This window comes from Pituophis catenifer, unplaced genomic scaffold (assembly GCF_029215685.1).
Source record: "Pituophis catenifer annectens isolate HBS135680 unplaced genomic scaffold, rPitCat1.0.hap2 SCAF_2, whole genome shotgun sequence".
Lineage (NCBI taxonomy): Eukaryota > Metazoa > Chordata > Lepidosauria > Squamata > Colubridae > Pituophis > Pituophis catenifer.
Window position 1 is genome coordinate 252062124 of NW_027256882.1, and position 19021 is coordinate 252081144.

General features: G+C 38.3%; 1 protein-coding gene across 1 annotated transcript in view; it reads right to left on the bottom strand.

The window, feature by feature from the left end:
- RGMB (repulsive guidance molecule BMP co-receptor b) overlaps positions 1–11926 on the bottom strand; it is a 41472-nt gene extending 29546 nt beyond the window's left edge. Inside the window, exons 1-2 of the mRNA XM_070934540.1 lie at positions 11838–11926; positions 11178–11313 (exon numbers count right to left, since the gene is read on the bottom strand). Coding sequence (XP_070790641.1) covers positions 11178–11313; positions 11838–11926 — 225 coding nt within the window. The remainder of the gene's footprint in view (positions 1–11177; positions 11314–11837) is intronic.
- Between the last annotated feature and the right edge of the window lie 7095 nt (positions 11927–19021).

Sequence of the window (19021 nt, forward strand, 5' to 3'; positions counted from 1 at the left end):
GAAGAAGAGTTCAAAGCAATTTCAGAAAGCTCCCTCTGAGCCTGTTTACCAATGCAGCTCCAGCCTCTTTCTGACTCCTTCTCATGTCAGAGTTTTTTGCCTGGAAGAAAGAGAATTTCAGTAAAGTTAGTAGAGTCCCTCTCTCCAGAAAGATTAAGCAGCATGCCTAAATACTTAGTTTGTTAGGATTAAAGTAAACATGAGATAAACACATTGTAATTCAAGCCAGAATTGCCCCCTTTGTTGTCATTATCATCACAAGGGACCTTTGCTTTGGCAGTCATTTGTTAGTTGATCCTTGTCTGATTTACAACTTAGAAGAACAATCCCTTATGAGGTTACTTTTGGGCTTTCAGCAACTGGAAACATTGAAAAGGTAGAGGCAGAGAAACCTGTCCCTCTCATTTGGCTATCCTTCAAAGTTTAAGGAGAAAAAAATTTAACCATATTTTTATACAATGCTAATCAGGCTTCCTTTGAAAAGGAAGCACACAATGATCTGTTAAAAGCAGGCAAAACATTTTTTTAAAGTTAGTGCACTTTTGATATGTTTGACTCCAGTTCCTATTATTCCCCAGTCAGTCTAATATGTTGAGATGGCTGTTAAACTAAATTTAGGGATTCAATAGCAATAGCAAGATCCAATCTGGGTTGGTCACCGGACCAGAGTTTTTGTCTTCCAAACTTCCGACACAGAGTGGATCCTGCAGCATTATCCTGGGACACGTATATTCACCTTCATTTGTGAATAGCAATAGCCCTTATTAGCCCTTAAACATTGCTTCATAGTGTTTTACAGCACTCTCTAAGCAATTAACAGAGTCAGCATATTGCCACCCAACAATCTGGATCCTCATTTTACTGACCTCAGAAGAATTGAAGGCTGAATCAACCTTGAGCCTGTCAGGATTGAACTCCTGGCAGTGGGCAGTGTCAGCCTGCAAAAATGTAGTCTAACCACTGCGCTACCATGGCTCCACCATGGATTCATGAAGTTTTAAATAAACTTTATTTATCATTGATCAATCATTAAAATTTATATACTACCACTAAGTGGCTCTCAAAACTAAATTAGTTTTCAGTAGATATCCGATCATTAACCAGTCCTCCTTTTTTTATCCTTACCAGACTATGTACTAGGGAGAACTCATTTAAGCACTAATTTAATTATATCTAAATACAACATGTTCAGACCCTTCTGTCTGATTAGCGTTGCATCTCCACACAATAGGTTGTTAAAAAAAGGAAGTTGTTGAAAACAAAGTATTAGCATGCAAAAAGCAAAATATTCCAGTGATTTAGTTGGGAGAATTAGCAGATAAATTTCTCAAAGCAAAAACATTTTCTCATACAATGTAACAGTAGAATACAATACTATAAAATGTATGGAATTCATTGCCCTTATAAGAAATGAAGAGAAAGAGGGATGTGAATGAACATCAGTTGGCTAGGATTTGAGTCCTCAGGATGTAGTTTAACAACCTTTGTTAGGATGACCACAAATGAAACATGGCTAAGAAGACAGCTTATAATAATCACATTAGGGATGCTTCTAACATAGAATAACAGAGTTGGAAGAAATCTTGGTGGTCTTCTACTCCAACCCCCTGCTCAAGCAGGAAACCCTATGCCCATTCTGTACAAATGGTTATCCAATCTCTTCTTGAAACCTCCCATGATGGAGCACCCACAACTTCTGGAGACTTAAGATAGAGTAGCTGTAAAAAAGAGGTAGAAGGTTCAAGTAAAAAAAAAAGCACATTGGATGGGAGATTTCAGGTGCCCTTCTATATGGAAACCTGGCTTTTAAAAAAGACAAAAGTTACAGTTGCAGAGCAATAAATGCATTTGACAGTAGGAATTTTTAAAAATTCCATCATCAATCCTGATGGGGTTGGTTATTCTGATTCAATGAAACCAAGGTACATACATGACATGAATGAACAAACTTGCACTTATTTTTCAAATTTCACAAAGTGATTGAAAACCCAATGTCTTTTTAAAAAAAAAATTAAAAAATTAAAAATCCAGGCTTGTTTAGAATAGTGAAAAGAAAAAAAAAGCCTTTTCTCCCTCCAATAGGTGTGACTATACTATACTACATGGTCTGCTTATATCTGCAATATCTGCTTATATTATTCCAGAAGGCACCAATAAAGAAACATTACCTCTTCAAAATCCAACTTTATTGTAAGCAGGTTGCAAGCACACATAGCTTTAAGATGATGATGATGATTTCAAAGATAAGAAACACCTTGCAAAATATATCATGTAAGAGCAACTCTATTCTGTCCCAGTTCAAATTTATTCCTTATGAGGGCATAGATGTAGTTGAGAAGAGCAGGCTGAGCTGGAAGGGGGGATTAAACATGTCAAAATTTGGAGTCTCTGCATTGCCACAAGAGAACCAAGTCTAGCCCCTTGTGAATTTCATTGACTCAGTGAATGTTCCTGAATATTTGCACCTGACATGGTTAAACAGAATGGACTAGCCCATTAATCTCTTGTAGATGGATTTGCATTATAAAGAAAGTTTTATGGTTTATAATGAAAATGCAGTGATCCTATTAACAATTTCTGTAGATTTTGCTGCTCAGGCTCTTAAATGTTCATCATTGGTACCCAAATATCAAAAAGATTTCTAAATCTCTCACCTCAAAGAAGAAAATACATTTCAAAATTAATGAACTTCATGGGGAGGATAGCATTGAAAAGTTAATTACAGTATACAATTGTAGGTCTATCTTGACTTGATGGTAATCAAAGGTAGACTGAAACTGGCTTTTGGAATGGATGCTAATTATATCATTCTTGCACGTTATTACTATTTTATAGGTTTAACAGAAGACAAAATCTGTGTTGGGTCTAATTAAAGCTATTCTGGGGATACCATATAAGTAGAGAGAAAAAGATTTTTTGGAAAGATTTGATATTTTAGTGATAAAACGGAATTAATTTTAAACAGTAGCTTTAGGAGGCGTGCCTTTTTTAGTTCTGCCCAATCCAATTTTATGTATATTCCACTCTTTAAAGGTTTCTGACAGTTTTTAATCAAATATGCAGTTTAGTCAATTAGTACCTGTCCTTGCATTCAAGAATTTTCTTTCTCTATTTAATTAAATATAGTGATTCATTAGCACTATAATTCAATCCATCTTCATTCCTGGAACCTATGTATTCTACTTTCTGTAAGTTCTTATGATACCAAAGCAGGTTTTTCATAAGGAATCCAGCCAGAATGTCAAAGGAGAATCCATTCTATTGGGGTTTCACTGCAACAACTGTACTAGATACTACAGATTTATCCAATATGTTTAAGTCACAGCTAGGCACTATTTGAGAATGTCAGTGCTTATTCAGATCTATTTCCCAGAATCAGTTTTACATGAAGCAATTGGAAGTGGCTGAGAAACTTCCACTTTAATATTTTACAGAATCCTGTAACATAAATGCAGTGAGACATTTTGGAAAGTTATAATGGTGGACATTGGCACTCACAGCTATATTTTGTTGCTCATCTAAATAAGCTCATCTGCAATGTAACTAATGTTGGAGAATCTATACAAATACTTTCCAACCTGGTTAACCTCTAGATCAGGGGTGGGCTGCTGGGAGTTCACAGGGGTTTGGGAGAACCTCTAAGATTCTGTGCAATTCGGAGAACCCCCAAATCCCACTTCTGGCTGGCCCCACCCATCCCACCCCTCCCAGGAGTCCCCATGTGGGGGTGGGGTAAGGTAAGTGCAGGGCGCGCGCAGAGGCTCAGGGAGGGTGAAAAACGGGCCTACTAGAAGTTCGGGAAGGCCAGAAACGGGCCCGTTTCCGGCCTCCAGAGGACCTCTGGAGTATGGGGAGGCCGTTTTCACCCTCCCAGAGGCTCGAGGAAAGCCTCCAGAGACCGGGAAGGGCAAAAATGGCCCCTGCCAGGGTGCAGGAGTCCGACTAGGCCATGCCCACCATGGCCACACCCACCCAGCAACCTGGCAGAGAACCGCTTGCTAAAATTTTTGAAGCCCACCCCTGCTCTAAATGTGTGTATTTTAACCTCAAGCATGGTGTGGCATGTTATTGGACATAGCTAGAAATCCAATAGTTCTTAGTGTATGTAGAACTCATAGCCTTTTGGAGTCTGAGGAGAATATACTGTAGGTGAAAGTTGCATAGCTACCTGGAAACTCACCTGCTAAAAACAGCCCCTTTTTGCCTATACTTTGTAATTCAAATACATTAAAGGAAGACAATGGTAATGATTATTGCAAAGAACATATAATTTTGTTTTCTGTTGATGAATACATCTGACCCATTCCACAAATTATTACATGATGACCAACCTGGAAGACTAAAACATGGACTATATAACTCCTATTCAGCATCTCCAAAGTTTATTTTTTTCCCCTTTCTTCTTCAAATTATTCTGTATATACATAGTTTTTTTCTGCAGGTACATGGGAAGACTGATAGTGTGCTCAAAATAATACTTTCCCCTTCCTTTCTAGTTTGTGAATGTCAGATAAGCAATGAATATTAATACTTTTCATTCTACAATGTTAGCATTTCATTAATTTCAGCCCAAATAGTCTATTATGTTATTTGATAGGGGAGAGATCTCTAGTGGGTCATCTACTCTATCCCCTACAGCAGAATACTTTTGATTGCTATATATTTAAAAAATGATGGCTGTTAAGAGTAACCTTGAAACAGAAACTGGGAACAATTCCACAGCTACTCTCAGTAGTCATTGCTCAGTTGAAAAACAATTCCTAATTATCCTAACAATTATCTTCAATTTTCTCTGTTAATTTTGGTTCTAGAAAGTCTTTTATGGAGGCGTTTATTTTATTTTTAATATAATTTTTAATTTAGATAACATTTTTCAATTTACAAGATGCTGCTGCTAATTTTTTAGCATCTGAATTTCTGCCTATTTTTCCCCCATTTGGGGCAGTGAGATTTGGAAGAAGGACTAAAGAGAGAGAACTGATAAAAACATATGGGTACCACTGAAGTTGTATTATTCTGTTGGGCACCAATCCTACAAAATGTTTTATTGTTAGTGATTCTTCTTTGTTAATAGAATAGAATTGGCCAAGTGTGATTGGACACACAAGGAATTTGTCTTGGTGCATACACTCTCAGTGTGCATAAAAGAAAAGATACATTTGTCAAGAATCATAAGGTACAACACTTAATGATAGTCATAGGGTACAAATAAGCAATCAAATCATATTAGGAAACAGTCAATATAATTTTTTTTTATTTGATTTATATGCTGCCCTTCTCCAGAGACTCCGGGTGGCTTACAATGCGTTAAGCAATAGCCTTCATACTTTTGTATATTTATACAAAGTCAGCTTATTGCCCCCACAATCCGGGTCCTCATTTTACCTACCTCGAAAGGATGGAAGGCTGAGTCAACCTTGAGCCTGGTGAGATTTGAACCTGCAGTAATTGCAGGCAGCTGATGTTAATAACAGTGCTTTAGTCTGCTGCGCTACCAAGGCTGATTGTAAGGATACCAGCAACAAGTTAATTTCCAAAGACTGCACTTCCTCCATTATTTCTTCTATTTATAAAAAAAGGTTCCAGAGAGACCCATCCAGTTGTTGAGTATAATCAGCAAACAAATGTGAGACACCTTTTCCTAAAACTTTGGGATTGGCAGGAATCCAAAAATAGCATTGCAAATGAACAATCTGGCTTTAGAACTGGCAGGTCAACAATTGCCTATTACTCAGTATTCCAACATCTGGCAGAAAAATACAATGCAAGGCCCTGTGGGGCTTTACATCCTGATTTTATTGCCCTTAAATCCCATTTTGATTCAATTTTGCTAGATAAGTTTTGGGGGAAATGGCCAGCCTCATCAATAGCCTGCAAGCTATATCTCTTATACAAAATCTGCATTTGAAAAATTATCTGAAGCTCCACTGTAATGCCCAAGGACATATCCCTTGAAATAAGTGGATGAAATAGGACTGCATAATGACTTTCTTTGTACTTCATTTTTATTTAAATTGTATTTCTAGACTTAGAAATACAAATTTCTAAGTTCAAATTTACACCCATACATCTGACCACTAGACAAATTCTTACTCTATGCCATACTCTGTGCTATTCTTTCTCTCTGGAAGGGTGTGTGTGTGTGTGTGTGTGTGTGTGTGTGTGTGTGTGTGTAGACTGTTATAATTCTTAATACCTTGTTGAAAGGAAGAAAGACTTATGATAAATTATGCTAAAATTGTAGTTAGGGACTATGTGGCTACACTATAGAACAAGTAATCCAATACAAATACAAAATAGAATTTCATGTTATATGCAAATGCAAAGTGTGAGTTTTCCGCGGGCCGCCCATGAGGTCAATATTGAGGAAAGACTCGGACACGAGTTTTCTCGGGATGAGACGACCCAGATCTGACTCCGGGAGCCTCTTTTATTGTACACAAACAAAGGCAGGAGGGGTTTGTTAGCTTAAGCCAATAATATATTACAGCATGTCTCATGTAATGCATACGTAAGTACAAGTAATACATGGAAGCAATGCCCAAATTTGGGAAGATCTACAATCCTAGCTGCTAGTGAATTGTTGCAGCCCTTATCTATGAGTTGTTGCAACCTTTATCTAGTTTTTCGCATACGCGGTACAGCATGATTCTCTCATGCCTGCGCGTAGCTCCTGAGCATGTTACAACATCTCCTACTTTTTGTTTTAATTTTTTTTTGCAACAGGGTTAGCTGTGTTGTTATTATGATGTTCTCTTTATGCCTGGGAAACATGTTTGTCATCATAGCAAACAAAGCAGGAATACATTGGATACTACAACATACAGAAATAAGCAAAGCAATGATCATGAGTACAGTAGACAATATGTTCTTCAGCCATCCGGTTTCTGCAAATGTTTGTAGCTCACCCATCCTTTTATTACGGTGAACAAAGTTAGTGGAAAAGTGGCCAGGAGATGTCAAGCGAGGTAGGCCATCAAGTTTCTGAGTTGTATTCCAGTTATACATTTCCACAAATCGCTCGCACAAATTGTAAATCCATCCAGATCCAGGCACCCAAGAAAACCACATGTCAGGAGTTTGTAACCTCTGAGTTATTCTGGAAGCCCTATCCTGTAAGTCCCGAGCACCTTCTCTGACCACACCTGATTTGTTCCTCCAGTTCCAGAAGGGCTGTGGTTTCACTTATCAGGACGTCCTTCCTATTGGAGGGAATAAAACCTTTGCACATTTGCAGAAGGGAGGGGAGACATTGGATACAGCAACAAAGCAAAACAAGCAGTACGATTATAGATACAATAGTTGGCATAATTGATTTCAACCAAGAACCATTCGGGAGCCATGACCAAAGAGCAGCCCAGATGTCAATGGCGCCAGATCAATTGGATGATAAGGGATTGTTTTTGATCAAGTTTTCCATATGTTCTATGGTGTGAGTGATGTTATAGTGATAATCAGATACATTGGTACAACAATGTGAGTGTATGAGGGCACAAACGCCTCCTTTAGCTAAGGCATAATATCTAAGGCATATCGGTTTTGTCCCTGATTTCAGCCAGTTCTTTGTTCATCAGCTTCAGCACCCCGATAGTCTCGTTGAACATATGTACTGTCCAGCTATTTAATAAATGAAGATCCCGATAGTTCATTGCCACCCGAGATTGGGCAAGATGCCTCTGGATATCTGAGTTTTTAATGAGCCACCCAGTGTCAGTGGTGGGTGTGGTTTGGGAAATAGGAGTAGTGGAGTTTGTCCGATTAGCAGCTATTTGAATGTCTTTTATTACTGTCCCCTCATGATTGAATGTAGAGGCTGCTGACATGAAGGATCATGAGATGTAGGGGCAATAGATGCAAGATCGTGACTTAATTCCAGAATCCGTGATATATAGTCTCCTTTATGCAATTGTTGCAGAGGCCCATTGTCCTTATTCACTCCCCCTTCAGCTGGAAATGTCAATATGGGAACCTTAGGTGGTGGAGTAGACTTAGGTAGAAAGTAAGGACCTTGTGCATAGACAATGCGTTTGTGGCGGAAGCGTACTTGACTTGAAGTGTATGTATGTGGGGATTTGATGTTCCTTACATGGTCACTTGAGAGTCCCAAAGCTAACAATGTCCAAGGCCATAAACAAATCATAGTCACTTATATGTGTGAAACAAAATTACTAGCAAAATTAGAAAAACAATTACCCACAAAACTCACTCCTAAACTTCTACTAACATTAGTATGTGTAAGAAAGTGCTATAGTAAGGCTAATAAAATGTATATGTACAATGTGAAGGTAGTTTCCTCCTGATGAATCTTCCGCTGTGCGTTGAGAGTCTGTTGCCGGTAGGACTCAGCAAGGTGTTTTCTTCTTAAATCTCAGCACCAGGGGTTTCTCCTTCTTTTTGTTGTAAATGAAACGGTCTTACGTGTCTTTTGGGGATCCAAATGATGCGATCATTGTCCTGGACAGCAGCGTATCCACGGCCCTAGGTAATAAGGTCAGCGGGCCCTCTCCATGCAGGATCAGGTAGTTGGCGGAAAGAGACCTTCGGTTTTGGGGTAGCTGATGGAGAAGCAGAAAAATGACGGGTCGCAGCCGATGTGGGAGGCTGTCCAGTCAGGTTAAGAAAGTTCAAAGTATATAAGCAAAGATTGAGTTTGTTTTGCATGGCTGGGAGGCCGAGGCATTTTTCATCTTTCAATTTATAAGCCAAATTAGTGTGTGATGGACCACTTGTTACAAAAGTCTGCAAAGGCAGTACTGGTGTATGCAGGTCCATTGTCAGTTTTAAGTTCAATTGGGCATCCCATCGATGCAGAAGTCTGAATACAATGATTTATTACATGTTTGGTTGCTTTTCCCCTTTGTGGGGATGCCATGATAAATCCAGAATAGGTATCAATGGTCACATGCAGGTAGTTCCATGGTTTAAAGGAGTCGTACCTTGTGACGTCCATTTGCCAAATTTCACAAGCTTTGAGACCTCTAGGGTTTACACCCATAGGGATAGAATAAACTTGTTGACTACAGGTAGGACATTGTTGTATGATGGCAGTCGCTTCGGCTGCCGTGAGACCAAATTGCTTCGCTAATGCTTTTTTATTTTGATGGAAATCTCTGTCTCCGCCACCCACAATATCTATAACCTTCCAATAAACAAATCTCCTTATAACACTATACATTCAAATCCTTTTCCCACTGCCATTCTGACTTCCAAGCCAGCCCAAGTCTGTGCAAACCAACTTACCTAAATGTCTTTTCTTACATGCAACCACTTTCTCTTACTTCCAAAAGTCAACTTTCTGTTTTCCTTCACTAACTCTCTCTTCCCTCCCCACTTCTGGGTTAAAACCCTCAAAGCCATACCCTTACATTCCCTGTAACACTGGGTTCTTTGCATACCAGTCTTCATACAAATAGCACAATTATCTATTCACAGCCTACAATATCCAGTCAATCCTAGAAATTTCCTCAACTCTTCAGGTGTTATCTTCTTTCATTAATTAAATGTCCTAAGTATTTTACCTCTCTTTCTACATATTGTAATCTCTAATTTATCTCTGTGACAATTCCTAAAAAGGCAGCAATTTATGCTGCTGACAAACAAACAACAAACAAACAAACAAACATACAAACGAACAAACGTGCCATCTGTTAAGTATGCAGAATGCACGCAGACATAAAAACATAAAGGAGTAAGAAAAACAGCTTCAAAAATAAAACAAACAATCTAAATGAGGTATTTTGAGTCAATACTCTGAAACTGCAAAGGCAGGTATCAGATATCACCCTTTACCCCGTCTTTCTCAGGCTGGTTCTCTGAGAGAGAAAAAATGGTTAAGAGAACAAAAACCGTAGCCCCCCTTTTTGTGCCTCTCACCTCCCGGGAAAAAAGGAGGGGGTGAGAGAAAGGAAAAAACTTTTTAAAACGGATGAGCCTCCCTCCTCCTGGGAGGACAGGAAGAGAAAGGAAAAAAAAATGCTTATACACAAAATTACATTTCATGCAATCCAATAAATGACTTCATACACACCCATTCACATCTGTACTGCAATCAGACCTTTCGTATAAACCACTTTCACATAAAAAATTTCATTTAATGCGTCCTCCATGCAAATCAGTCATTAAAATTATTTCAATGAAGTAGCTTATTCCCAAAACTGGAAAAAATTTCAGGCAGCAGTTTTAATCACAATGGTGATTTTTGGGCCCATAACCATTGCCTGTTTCTCCACAGCTTCAAGTTCAAGCCTAGTCAATTTTTGCTGGCCAGCCAAGCATATCATAATTAAAATTATTTCAATCACATACTATTCCACACACTATCATTATAGCAACAAAATATTTTTAACAGAAATCACTTCAAGTTGATCAGTTCAAATTATCTGAGTCTTCCCATTTAGACAGGTTTTAATTTTATTACCTGCTAAACCCCGGGTGGGAAGAACAATAAACTATTTTTTTCAGCCTGAGAAACATACTGAGAGTCAGAGATCAGATTAAAAGGTTGTTGAGAAAAAGTGTGAAAGCTAAGATAGAAAAGTAAAAGTCAGATTTTGAGATAGAAAGAATAATATTTATTAAATCAGTTCCATTTCTTCGACAGTCTGGAGTATGCCCCAAGGTTATAATTTCAGCAATAGCTTGGATAAAGGGTAAAACATTTTTAGATGGTAATGAGACAAATAAAGCCATTCAATGCAATATACTTTTTGCTGTTCTAAAGCAGCCAATACTCCTGTGGGTAGCTTACTAGTAGGAAATATTAACAAACTGACAATTTCTATGAGGGATCCAATCTACAAACTGAATACTCAAGATGTTAATTAAATCTCCTGGCTTTTTTTTCCTTTAGTCAATAACTCAAATAATGGGCTAAGTAAATGCATAGGTAAAAAAAATATGAGCGGACCCAATTAATAGTACCCAGTAATTGTTGCAAATTTACTAAGGAAATAACTTTTGGTAACTTTATACAAGGGAAAGCCAGAACAGAAAGAAATTGCACATACAGATAAGGAGTGTACAGCTGTATTTTTTCTGGGGCAATGTGCAATTCATTTACACATAAATCATTTTGTATTTCAAAAAGCCAATTAGGTTGTTTTCTTGAGGTTTGCTGCCTGGTGATAAAGCAGTGCTAACAAATTGGTTTTATACAATGTTTCTATATCCTGACACACTTGAACCATATCTGCCAAATCAAGATCTTTTCCCAGCCCAACAATTGCTCCTCGGCATTCAGAAGTGGCGTTCTTTGTAGCTTTTTTCCTTATGTTAGAGAAGGCTTGTTGACGCTTGCCAAAAACAGGCATTTTTCTGAAGGTTTGATAAGCACATTCAGAAGAAACTTGCAAAGTTGCAGCCGATAGGAATTTCTTCTATATTCCACCCCCCCTTTTTTTTGTCTAACTGTTTCTTTGAATTCTGCTTAGTGGGGGTGTTACCAGTTCCTTCAGAAGGAACTGATGATTCAATTAAAGATGGTTTTGAGGTGACAATTTTAACTTTATAATCAGGTGGAGGACTTGTAATTAATTGTTGCTCTTCCAAGGCATCAGAGCTATATTTTCTATTCCTTGATGACATTAATCTAAAAAGGAACCATTATCAGTGTCCTGAAGGCTCTTTTTTTTTTTTCATGCATAATTAAACACTCTATAGCCAATCTCCAGAGTGCCAGAATTTTTCCAGGGCTCGGGGAGGTTCGTGGAGGCATGTTCCTATATGCTTCCACACTTTCACTTTTAAAGAGCCCTTTTCCGGATAAGCCGGATAATGTTGCCAAATGTATTTTAGTACACTGATTAGATATTTTTTCGGGGGAATGGGAAGCGGCTTACCCGCCGCCTGGAATTACACTAGATAATTTGCAGATATCTCGAAGTTCATTGAGATGAATTGCCTGGTCCTTCGAGAAGCCCGATCCCATACTCACGATGTGGGAGGGTGCTCCGTTCACCGACGGCCGTCCCTGGGTGCGAGGCTATTCCCAGCCGGGGGTGAGATGGGTGGGTGACACAGATATCATGTCGGGGTCACCAGATGTGAGTTTTCCGCGGGCCGCCCATGAGGTCAATATTGAGGAAAGACTCGGACACGAGTTTTCTCGGGATGAGACGACCCAGATCTGACTCCGGGAGCCTCTTTTATTGTACACAAACAAAGGCAGGAGGGGTTTGTTAGCTTAAGCCAATAATATATTACAGCATGTCTCATGTAATGCATACGTAAGTACAAGTAATACATGGAAGCAATGCCCAAATTTGGGAAGATCTACAATCCTAGCTGCTAGTGAATTGTTGCAGCCCTTATCTATGAGTTGTTGCAACCTTTATCTAGTTTTTCGCATACGCGGTACAGCATGATTCTCTCATGCCTGCGCATAGCTCCTGAGCATGTTACAACAGCAAAGCCCCAAACTTCTAGACCACAAAAATGTCCAGTGGTTATCATTTATTACTCTAAGTTTTTTTTCTATAAACTAGGTGGCCATTTTATACCTTTTGACCTTTGAGAATTTCCAGGGAAAACAATTACATCACTTCTGTATAAGATACAGCATTGTGCGTGCCTCTAAAGATTTCTATAGTGTTGAACAAATAAAGTAAATTTATCTACGGAACTCCTTGTTATGTTTCAAATGCTTGATATGCATTGTAATATATGCATCAAGCAGTATGATAATTCTGTTCTCTCCCCAAAATAAAATTGCCTATCCAATTCTAGAGGAATAGTGAGACAGCAGCACAATATACCCCCCAAGCCAGGGGTGAAATCCAGCAGGTTCTGACAGGTTCGGGAGAACTGGTAGCAGAAATTTTGAGCAGTTCGGAGAACTGGTAGCGGAAATTTTGAGTAGTTCGGAGAACTGGCAAATACCACCTCTGGCTGACCCCAGAGTGGAATGGGAATGGAGATTTTGCAATATCCTTCCCCTGGAGTGGGGAGACAATGGGGATTTTGCAGTATCCTTCCCCTGCCACGCCCACCAAGCCACGCCATGCCCACCAAGCCACACCCACAGAACCGGTAGTAAAAAAAATTGGATTTCACCACTGCATCAAGCACTGTGATAAGTGTGTATGTGGGGGGAGGGGTCCTAAAACTGATCACTCAGTCTCATCCCTTTCTGTTTTTTCTGTTCATGGAAAAGAAGCTGAAACAATGTTTGTAAATCTGTGAAAGGGGAAAAGCATGGGAACATCAGTTTGATTCAAGGCCTCAAACCGATAGTCCAAGTTTTGATAGGGTACTTTGATCACATCTACTTTGAACCGAACTCACCCCTTCAAACTTTTCAAAGGTTCACATCACATAACCTTCATAAACAAACAATAAATGCATTGTAATGGTTGCTTTTATATACATCCATTACCCATGACTTATTTTTCTGGAAGACTGGTTTTGAAAAATAGGCCAATGTATTGGCTAAGACTTTTATACTGCCTAGAAGGCTTAGTCTCTTAATCTTATATAATCAACATCATTTTAGGTGGATAAGTTGTCTGGAAAAAAATCCTAAGGAAACGTGGCTTGTTACCATCTTTTTATGATATCTATGAGGTACTTAAAATCCAAAGAAGCTATCAAACAGTGTATTTTGGATATAAGTAAACAAGACTATTTCAACAGAACAACACAAAACTGCTCTATCAACAACATTATTGACATCTCTGCCCTGGTTTCCTATTTTTTCAGTGACTTCTCTCCAAGGAGCACCATCTATTTTTAATAGCCCAGCCCAACTAAATGCATGGCCTTCTTCAATTATCCAAGGTAGATTAGTACAGCAGCCACCAATCCTTTGGCACCAGGGACCAGTTCTATGGAGAGAGGTTTTTCTGTGGACCGGAGGGGGCATGGTTTCATATTCTACCGGCATCCCACAGATGGGTCATTGCTTATTTGTGCTGCCTGATTTCTGGCATGCCGTGGCCTGGTGCCAGTCCATGGACCGGGGATTGGGGATGCCTGGATTAGCAGTTGTCCATATTTGGAAAAGTTATGTCCTTGGTCCTTGGAAATATGTCAGGCCAATGGGAATCATTTTATAGTATTGTATCTTTTGTAATAGTCCAATACTACTAATAACATTTCTTCCAAGTTATTGTCATAGACATCAGATATGATTTAGATCATTCTCCATTTATCTGATTCAAAATCCATATAAGGTGGCAACATTTCTGTCTGAGACCATGCATATTATGAAAAATTCTTTATAATGATATAAAGGATGATTCATTGCTTGAGCCAAATTTTGCCGCAGAATTTAATTTTACAAACTTTATTCATTTTATTGTGTTTGTAATGATTTCTTTTTATATCTCTGGTGCTGGATCAAAATAAATTTATACACACACACACGCACGCACACACACATATATACACACACACACACACACACATATATATGCATATGTTATTCCCGCTCTAATAACAGTTATAGAAGAGTTAGATGAAAGAGTTAATGCATACAAGATTAAGAGCAGTAGCCATTACTTAGAAAATCCAGAGTTCAATTCCTGATTCACTCATAACTTAGGATGGCTGGGAAGACATGCTTAAGGAATTTGATATTTCAACATTAATCTGCATTATGTTATAACTAGGAATGACTGATTTCATACAGTTTCATAAAAATATTATTTATTAAGAAGGGGTATTGCCACACAACCAACACCTTCTTGAGGAAAAAAAACCAAGATGCTAGTAGACTTGTATTTTTAATAAAGTAGCTAATACAGCAGCCTTTCTAATATTGGATTGGCAGTCTCAATAAGTAATCTGGTGTTAAACAATTACAGGAGATAGCTGAAGTTCCTATTAGGGAATAGTAGGGTAAATGCTTCAGGGCTATTCTTCAAACTCTTCACAAATCAGTAATGAAACATGAAAACATTCATAAAACTTAGCCATTTGGAAAATGCAGAAAGATCTGCAATAACAATAACTGAAGAGAAATGTGGTTAATTTACACAGTGCCAATAAAACTAGAGTGATATTTTCCTTATACACATACAAAGAATTGCTCATACTTGATGCTTTTTGTGGGGCTAGCCATTCAAATGTTATTCACATTACACTATGATCAACCTTGAGCCTGCACTTAGACAATAATTGTTCACCAGGACTTCAACAGCATCCTCAGAACTTTATGATGGGTAAAAGCTAAATTTACCTGTGTACATGTAACAAAATCAATCCCCATTTGCCCAAATAAATGAGTGTGACTGCTAGTTTTATTCTGAATATAAATCCTACAAGATTATTTTAAGAACTCTTTTCATGCCACTTTTAGCAGTTTATATTTTAAGTTTTGTTTCAGTGTTCCTTTATACTGCACAGCTGGATTTATTTCTGAGCTGATAACAACAATGGAAATACTATATCTAATGTTATACCCACTTAAAATATTTCTTCACCTCAGTTGGTGTTAGCTAATTTTCTTTTGACTATTGCTCAAATGGCTGAATTTAAAAACAGCTGGGGTTCAGGGACTCTAGGACAGGTTGATTTAAATGCAGAGAGCTTACTCCAATTACTTATTACAGCTTTAGACAGAAAATGATATGTGTGTTTGGGGTCTGCCTGTGGCAGAATGATCTGAAACTGAGTGAAGGACTACAAGAGTTAAGATTAAAAAAAAAGATTTCCTTAATTGGAAAGACCAAGAGTAGGCAGGTCTCTGAAACTGAATTTCTCACCCTGAAGCTACATTGTTTTTATCATCAGGTTTATAATTGTCATCATTATTTTGCATCTTCCTATTTCTTCCCTTATGTTGAAAAAAGCCGTCATGAAACAACAACAGACAAATTATTGTTTAGAGGAGATGGTGACAAATCTTAAGCCTCAGACTTGGATTCCGTTCAATACCAGTGCAGTATTTTTTAATGTTTTTCTTTTTAATATCAGCATAGGAGGCTGCCTTGTGTCACTTCATTCCCATTCAGCCTCGGACTATCAACATTGATTAGGAGAAGGCAACTCATGTCATGCAGACTACAGGCAGTGCAATTCACTTTTTTTGACACTTTCCCTTTGCAGGATCCATTGTAGTATATTAAAAAAAAAAAACAATTAAAACAAAGCAAGGCAAACTGTGATGCATGAATCTCATGAATGGCTAGCAACCACTCTACAGAGAGCTTTGGAAAGCTTTCTTTCCCAGCCCTTCCTGCAGTTCCCAAGGGCATGAATTTGGGGCCTTTTCATATTCAATGCATATGTATGCCATACACTAAAAAAATAAATAACAATAACAGAGAAAAGCCAGTTTCCAAGCATGGGAAAGTGATGTAAGACTTTCGTGGGATGTGGTATAGATTTGTGATACAGGTAGTTCTCGACTTACGACCGTTTGCTTAATGACCATTGCAAATTACCACGGTGTTGAAAAAAAGTGATTTATAACTGATCTTTGTTATGACATCCCCATAGCCACATGATCAAAATTAGGACACTTTGTAGCTAGCACTTATTTATGATGGCTGAGGTGTCCTGGGGTCATACGATTGTCATTTGTGACTTTCCTAGCCAGCTTCCAGCAAGCAAAGTCAGTGATGGATGGCAGATTCACTTAATAACCATATGATTGACTGTATGATTCTCTTAATGGCCACAGCAAGAGAGATCGTAAAATTGGCCATGAGTCATTTAATTGCCTCGCTAAGCAATGGAAGTTCCAGTTCCAGTTGTGACCATAAGTCAAAAACGATCTGTACTTATCTTAAGTAATTATCCTGAACAGGTATCTCTGCAGTGTTCATGGCTTCATATGCTTCAAATAATTTCTATGGCAAGATATCAGCTCTTCCCACTGTGTTCCTGAAGAATGGGCAGCCAGGGAAGCTGAAGAACTATAGAAGTGGACGGAGCCTTCAATAATAAGTTAAACCACACACATATGTGCAATCTCACTTACACACACAAAAACAAAAGACTCCCCCCCACAAAACAATCCTAAAGCATTCTGATAATGTGGAAGAAAGTATAGAAGCCTCTTTCTCAGGACAAAAAACATCAAGACATTGCAGATAGATTTGATTGCTAATACTTTGAGGAAATCTAACAAAATTAGACATGCTTCCAGGTAACAATGGATAGAGTTTCAGTCTCTTTATGCCAATGGCTTTATTTAATAATAATAATAATAATAATAATAATAACAACAACAACAACAACAACAACAACAACAACAACAACAACTTTATTGTCATAAATGAAATTCACTTAACACTCAAAGACCAGGTCCAACACACATAACAATCCCCAAACACACTCCCACCCACCACAAATTCCCTACTCCTAAACCACCCAAACATCCACGCAACAGACCAAGTAATGCTGTCCAACAGCTCACTGACTGTGGCCCTTTAGTTCATTATAGCTCTGGGATAAAAACTATTCAGAAAACGTGTGGTCTGAGTTTTAATTGTTCTGTATCTTCTGCCAGAAGGCAACAGTCCAAAACGATTGTAAGCAGGATGAGAAGAGTCTCTGAGAATGTATGCAACTTCTTCAAATAGCAAGATTCGAAGATGTCATCCAGGGCTGGTAGCTGGAGCCCGATGATATTCTGGGCAGTTTTAATGATTCTCTGTAGAGCTTTTTTGTCCACTATAGAGCTGCTCCCATACTATTCAAGAAAGCCGTATGCTCAATGGTGCTGTGATAGTAGGACAGAAATAGATGCTGAGATATATTTATCTTCCTGAGCATTTGTCCACAGAGTTCAGTATTCTCTACTTGATGGGCTGGTTTTCCAGGCATAGAACCTGGAATAACAGATATGAATAACATATCTGTTATTCAGGCTTTTTTGTGCATGAAAAAGTAAAATGGTAACAGTAGAATAAAATCAGGATTATTCTGCATGAAAAGAAAAGATTGACAGTCTGTGGCTGATGGGTTATATATGTAGCTGAGTCATTTTAATTTGATTCTTGAAGCTCCTCCATATTCAACAAGCTACTTAATAACATCACTTTGGTTCCCGCTCTTGCTTCAAGTACTTCGTCAGAAAAGGAGCATGGTATCTTTCCTGCTGATCAAGCAAAAGACACTTCAGTCAAGAGGCACAAATAGTTGATCTATGATAGCAATAATTCCATATACTACAAAGTAAGCTGTAGAGCTGCTGAGGATGAACCATTTTCTATTTTGACAACTTGACTTTAAAATTTTATATCTATTTCTGTTTATAATAATATTTTCACTGTTGAAATAAAAAGGTGTCTTCTTAGCTCAAACTGTGGCGGATTCCGGTCCTTGAATGATATTTTGTCATCCTTCACTAGTAGATCTATTATTTCTTTTTATTTCTTGCTTTATTGTAATTCTGTGCATTACTTGTTAGTTTTTTAGCTTTCTTAGGGGCCAAAATCTAACACTGAAAATTCTGCTGCATCAACTCTGCGTCAACTCTGAAGTGAACCTGGCTGAAGCCATCTTTTGCTGCCTCATAGTTGCCACAAACTCTGAAAAAGGAAAGGGAGGGGGAAGCAGATAGACAGGCTAACAGTCAAAACAAAACGTTTTCTTGTGGGAACCAAGGTCATCATAACAAGTTGGCAGTTGATGGAAGAGAGGAGTGATCAAGCACCCTACTAGCTATGTACATTGGACAATGTGATCGGTGACATCTGTGGAGGGAACCATTTGTTCTTTTAATTAGGCTAAAAACTGTGGGAACATTTAGAGCTGGTTTTCACTAGCTGTGCCAATATAATGTATCCAATAAACATGTTCTTTGAGGAAGTTCTGCTTTTGGTTGATATGTTACTTGGAACACTGATATTTATCTCATAGACTTTCCATATTCTGTAGGAAGCCCAAAAGAAAGACAGGACGTATTAGTCTTCTCCTAGCAGATGATATGCATAGTCTTTGAACTGGAGATTACATATAAATATTACGGCTAAACGTACCCCCCATAACAATATTTAATGGGACATAGTCTAGGTGTTTAGTAAACACCTAGACTATGTCCCATTAAATAGACTGAAGAGACTTGGGTTTAAGT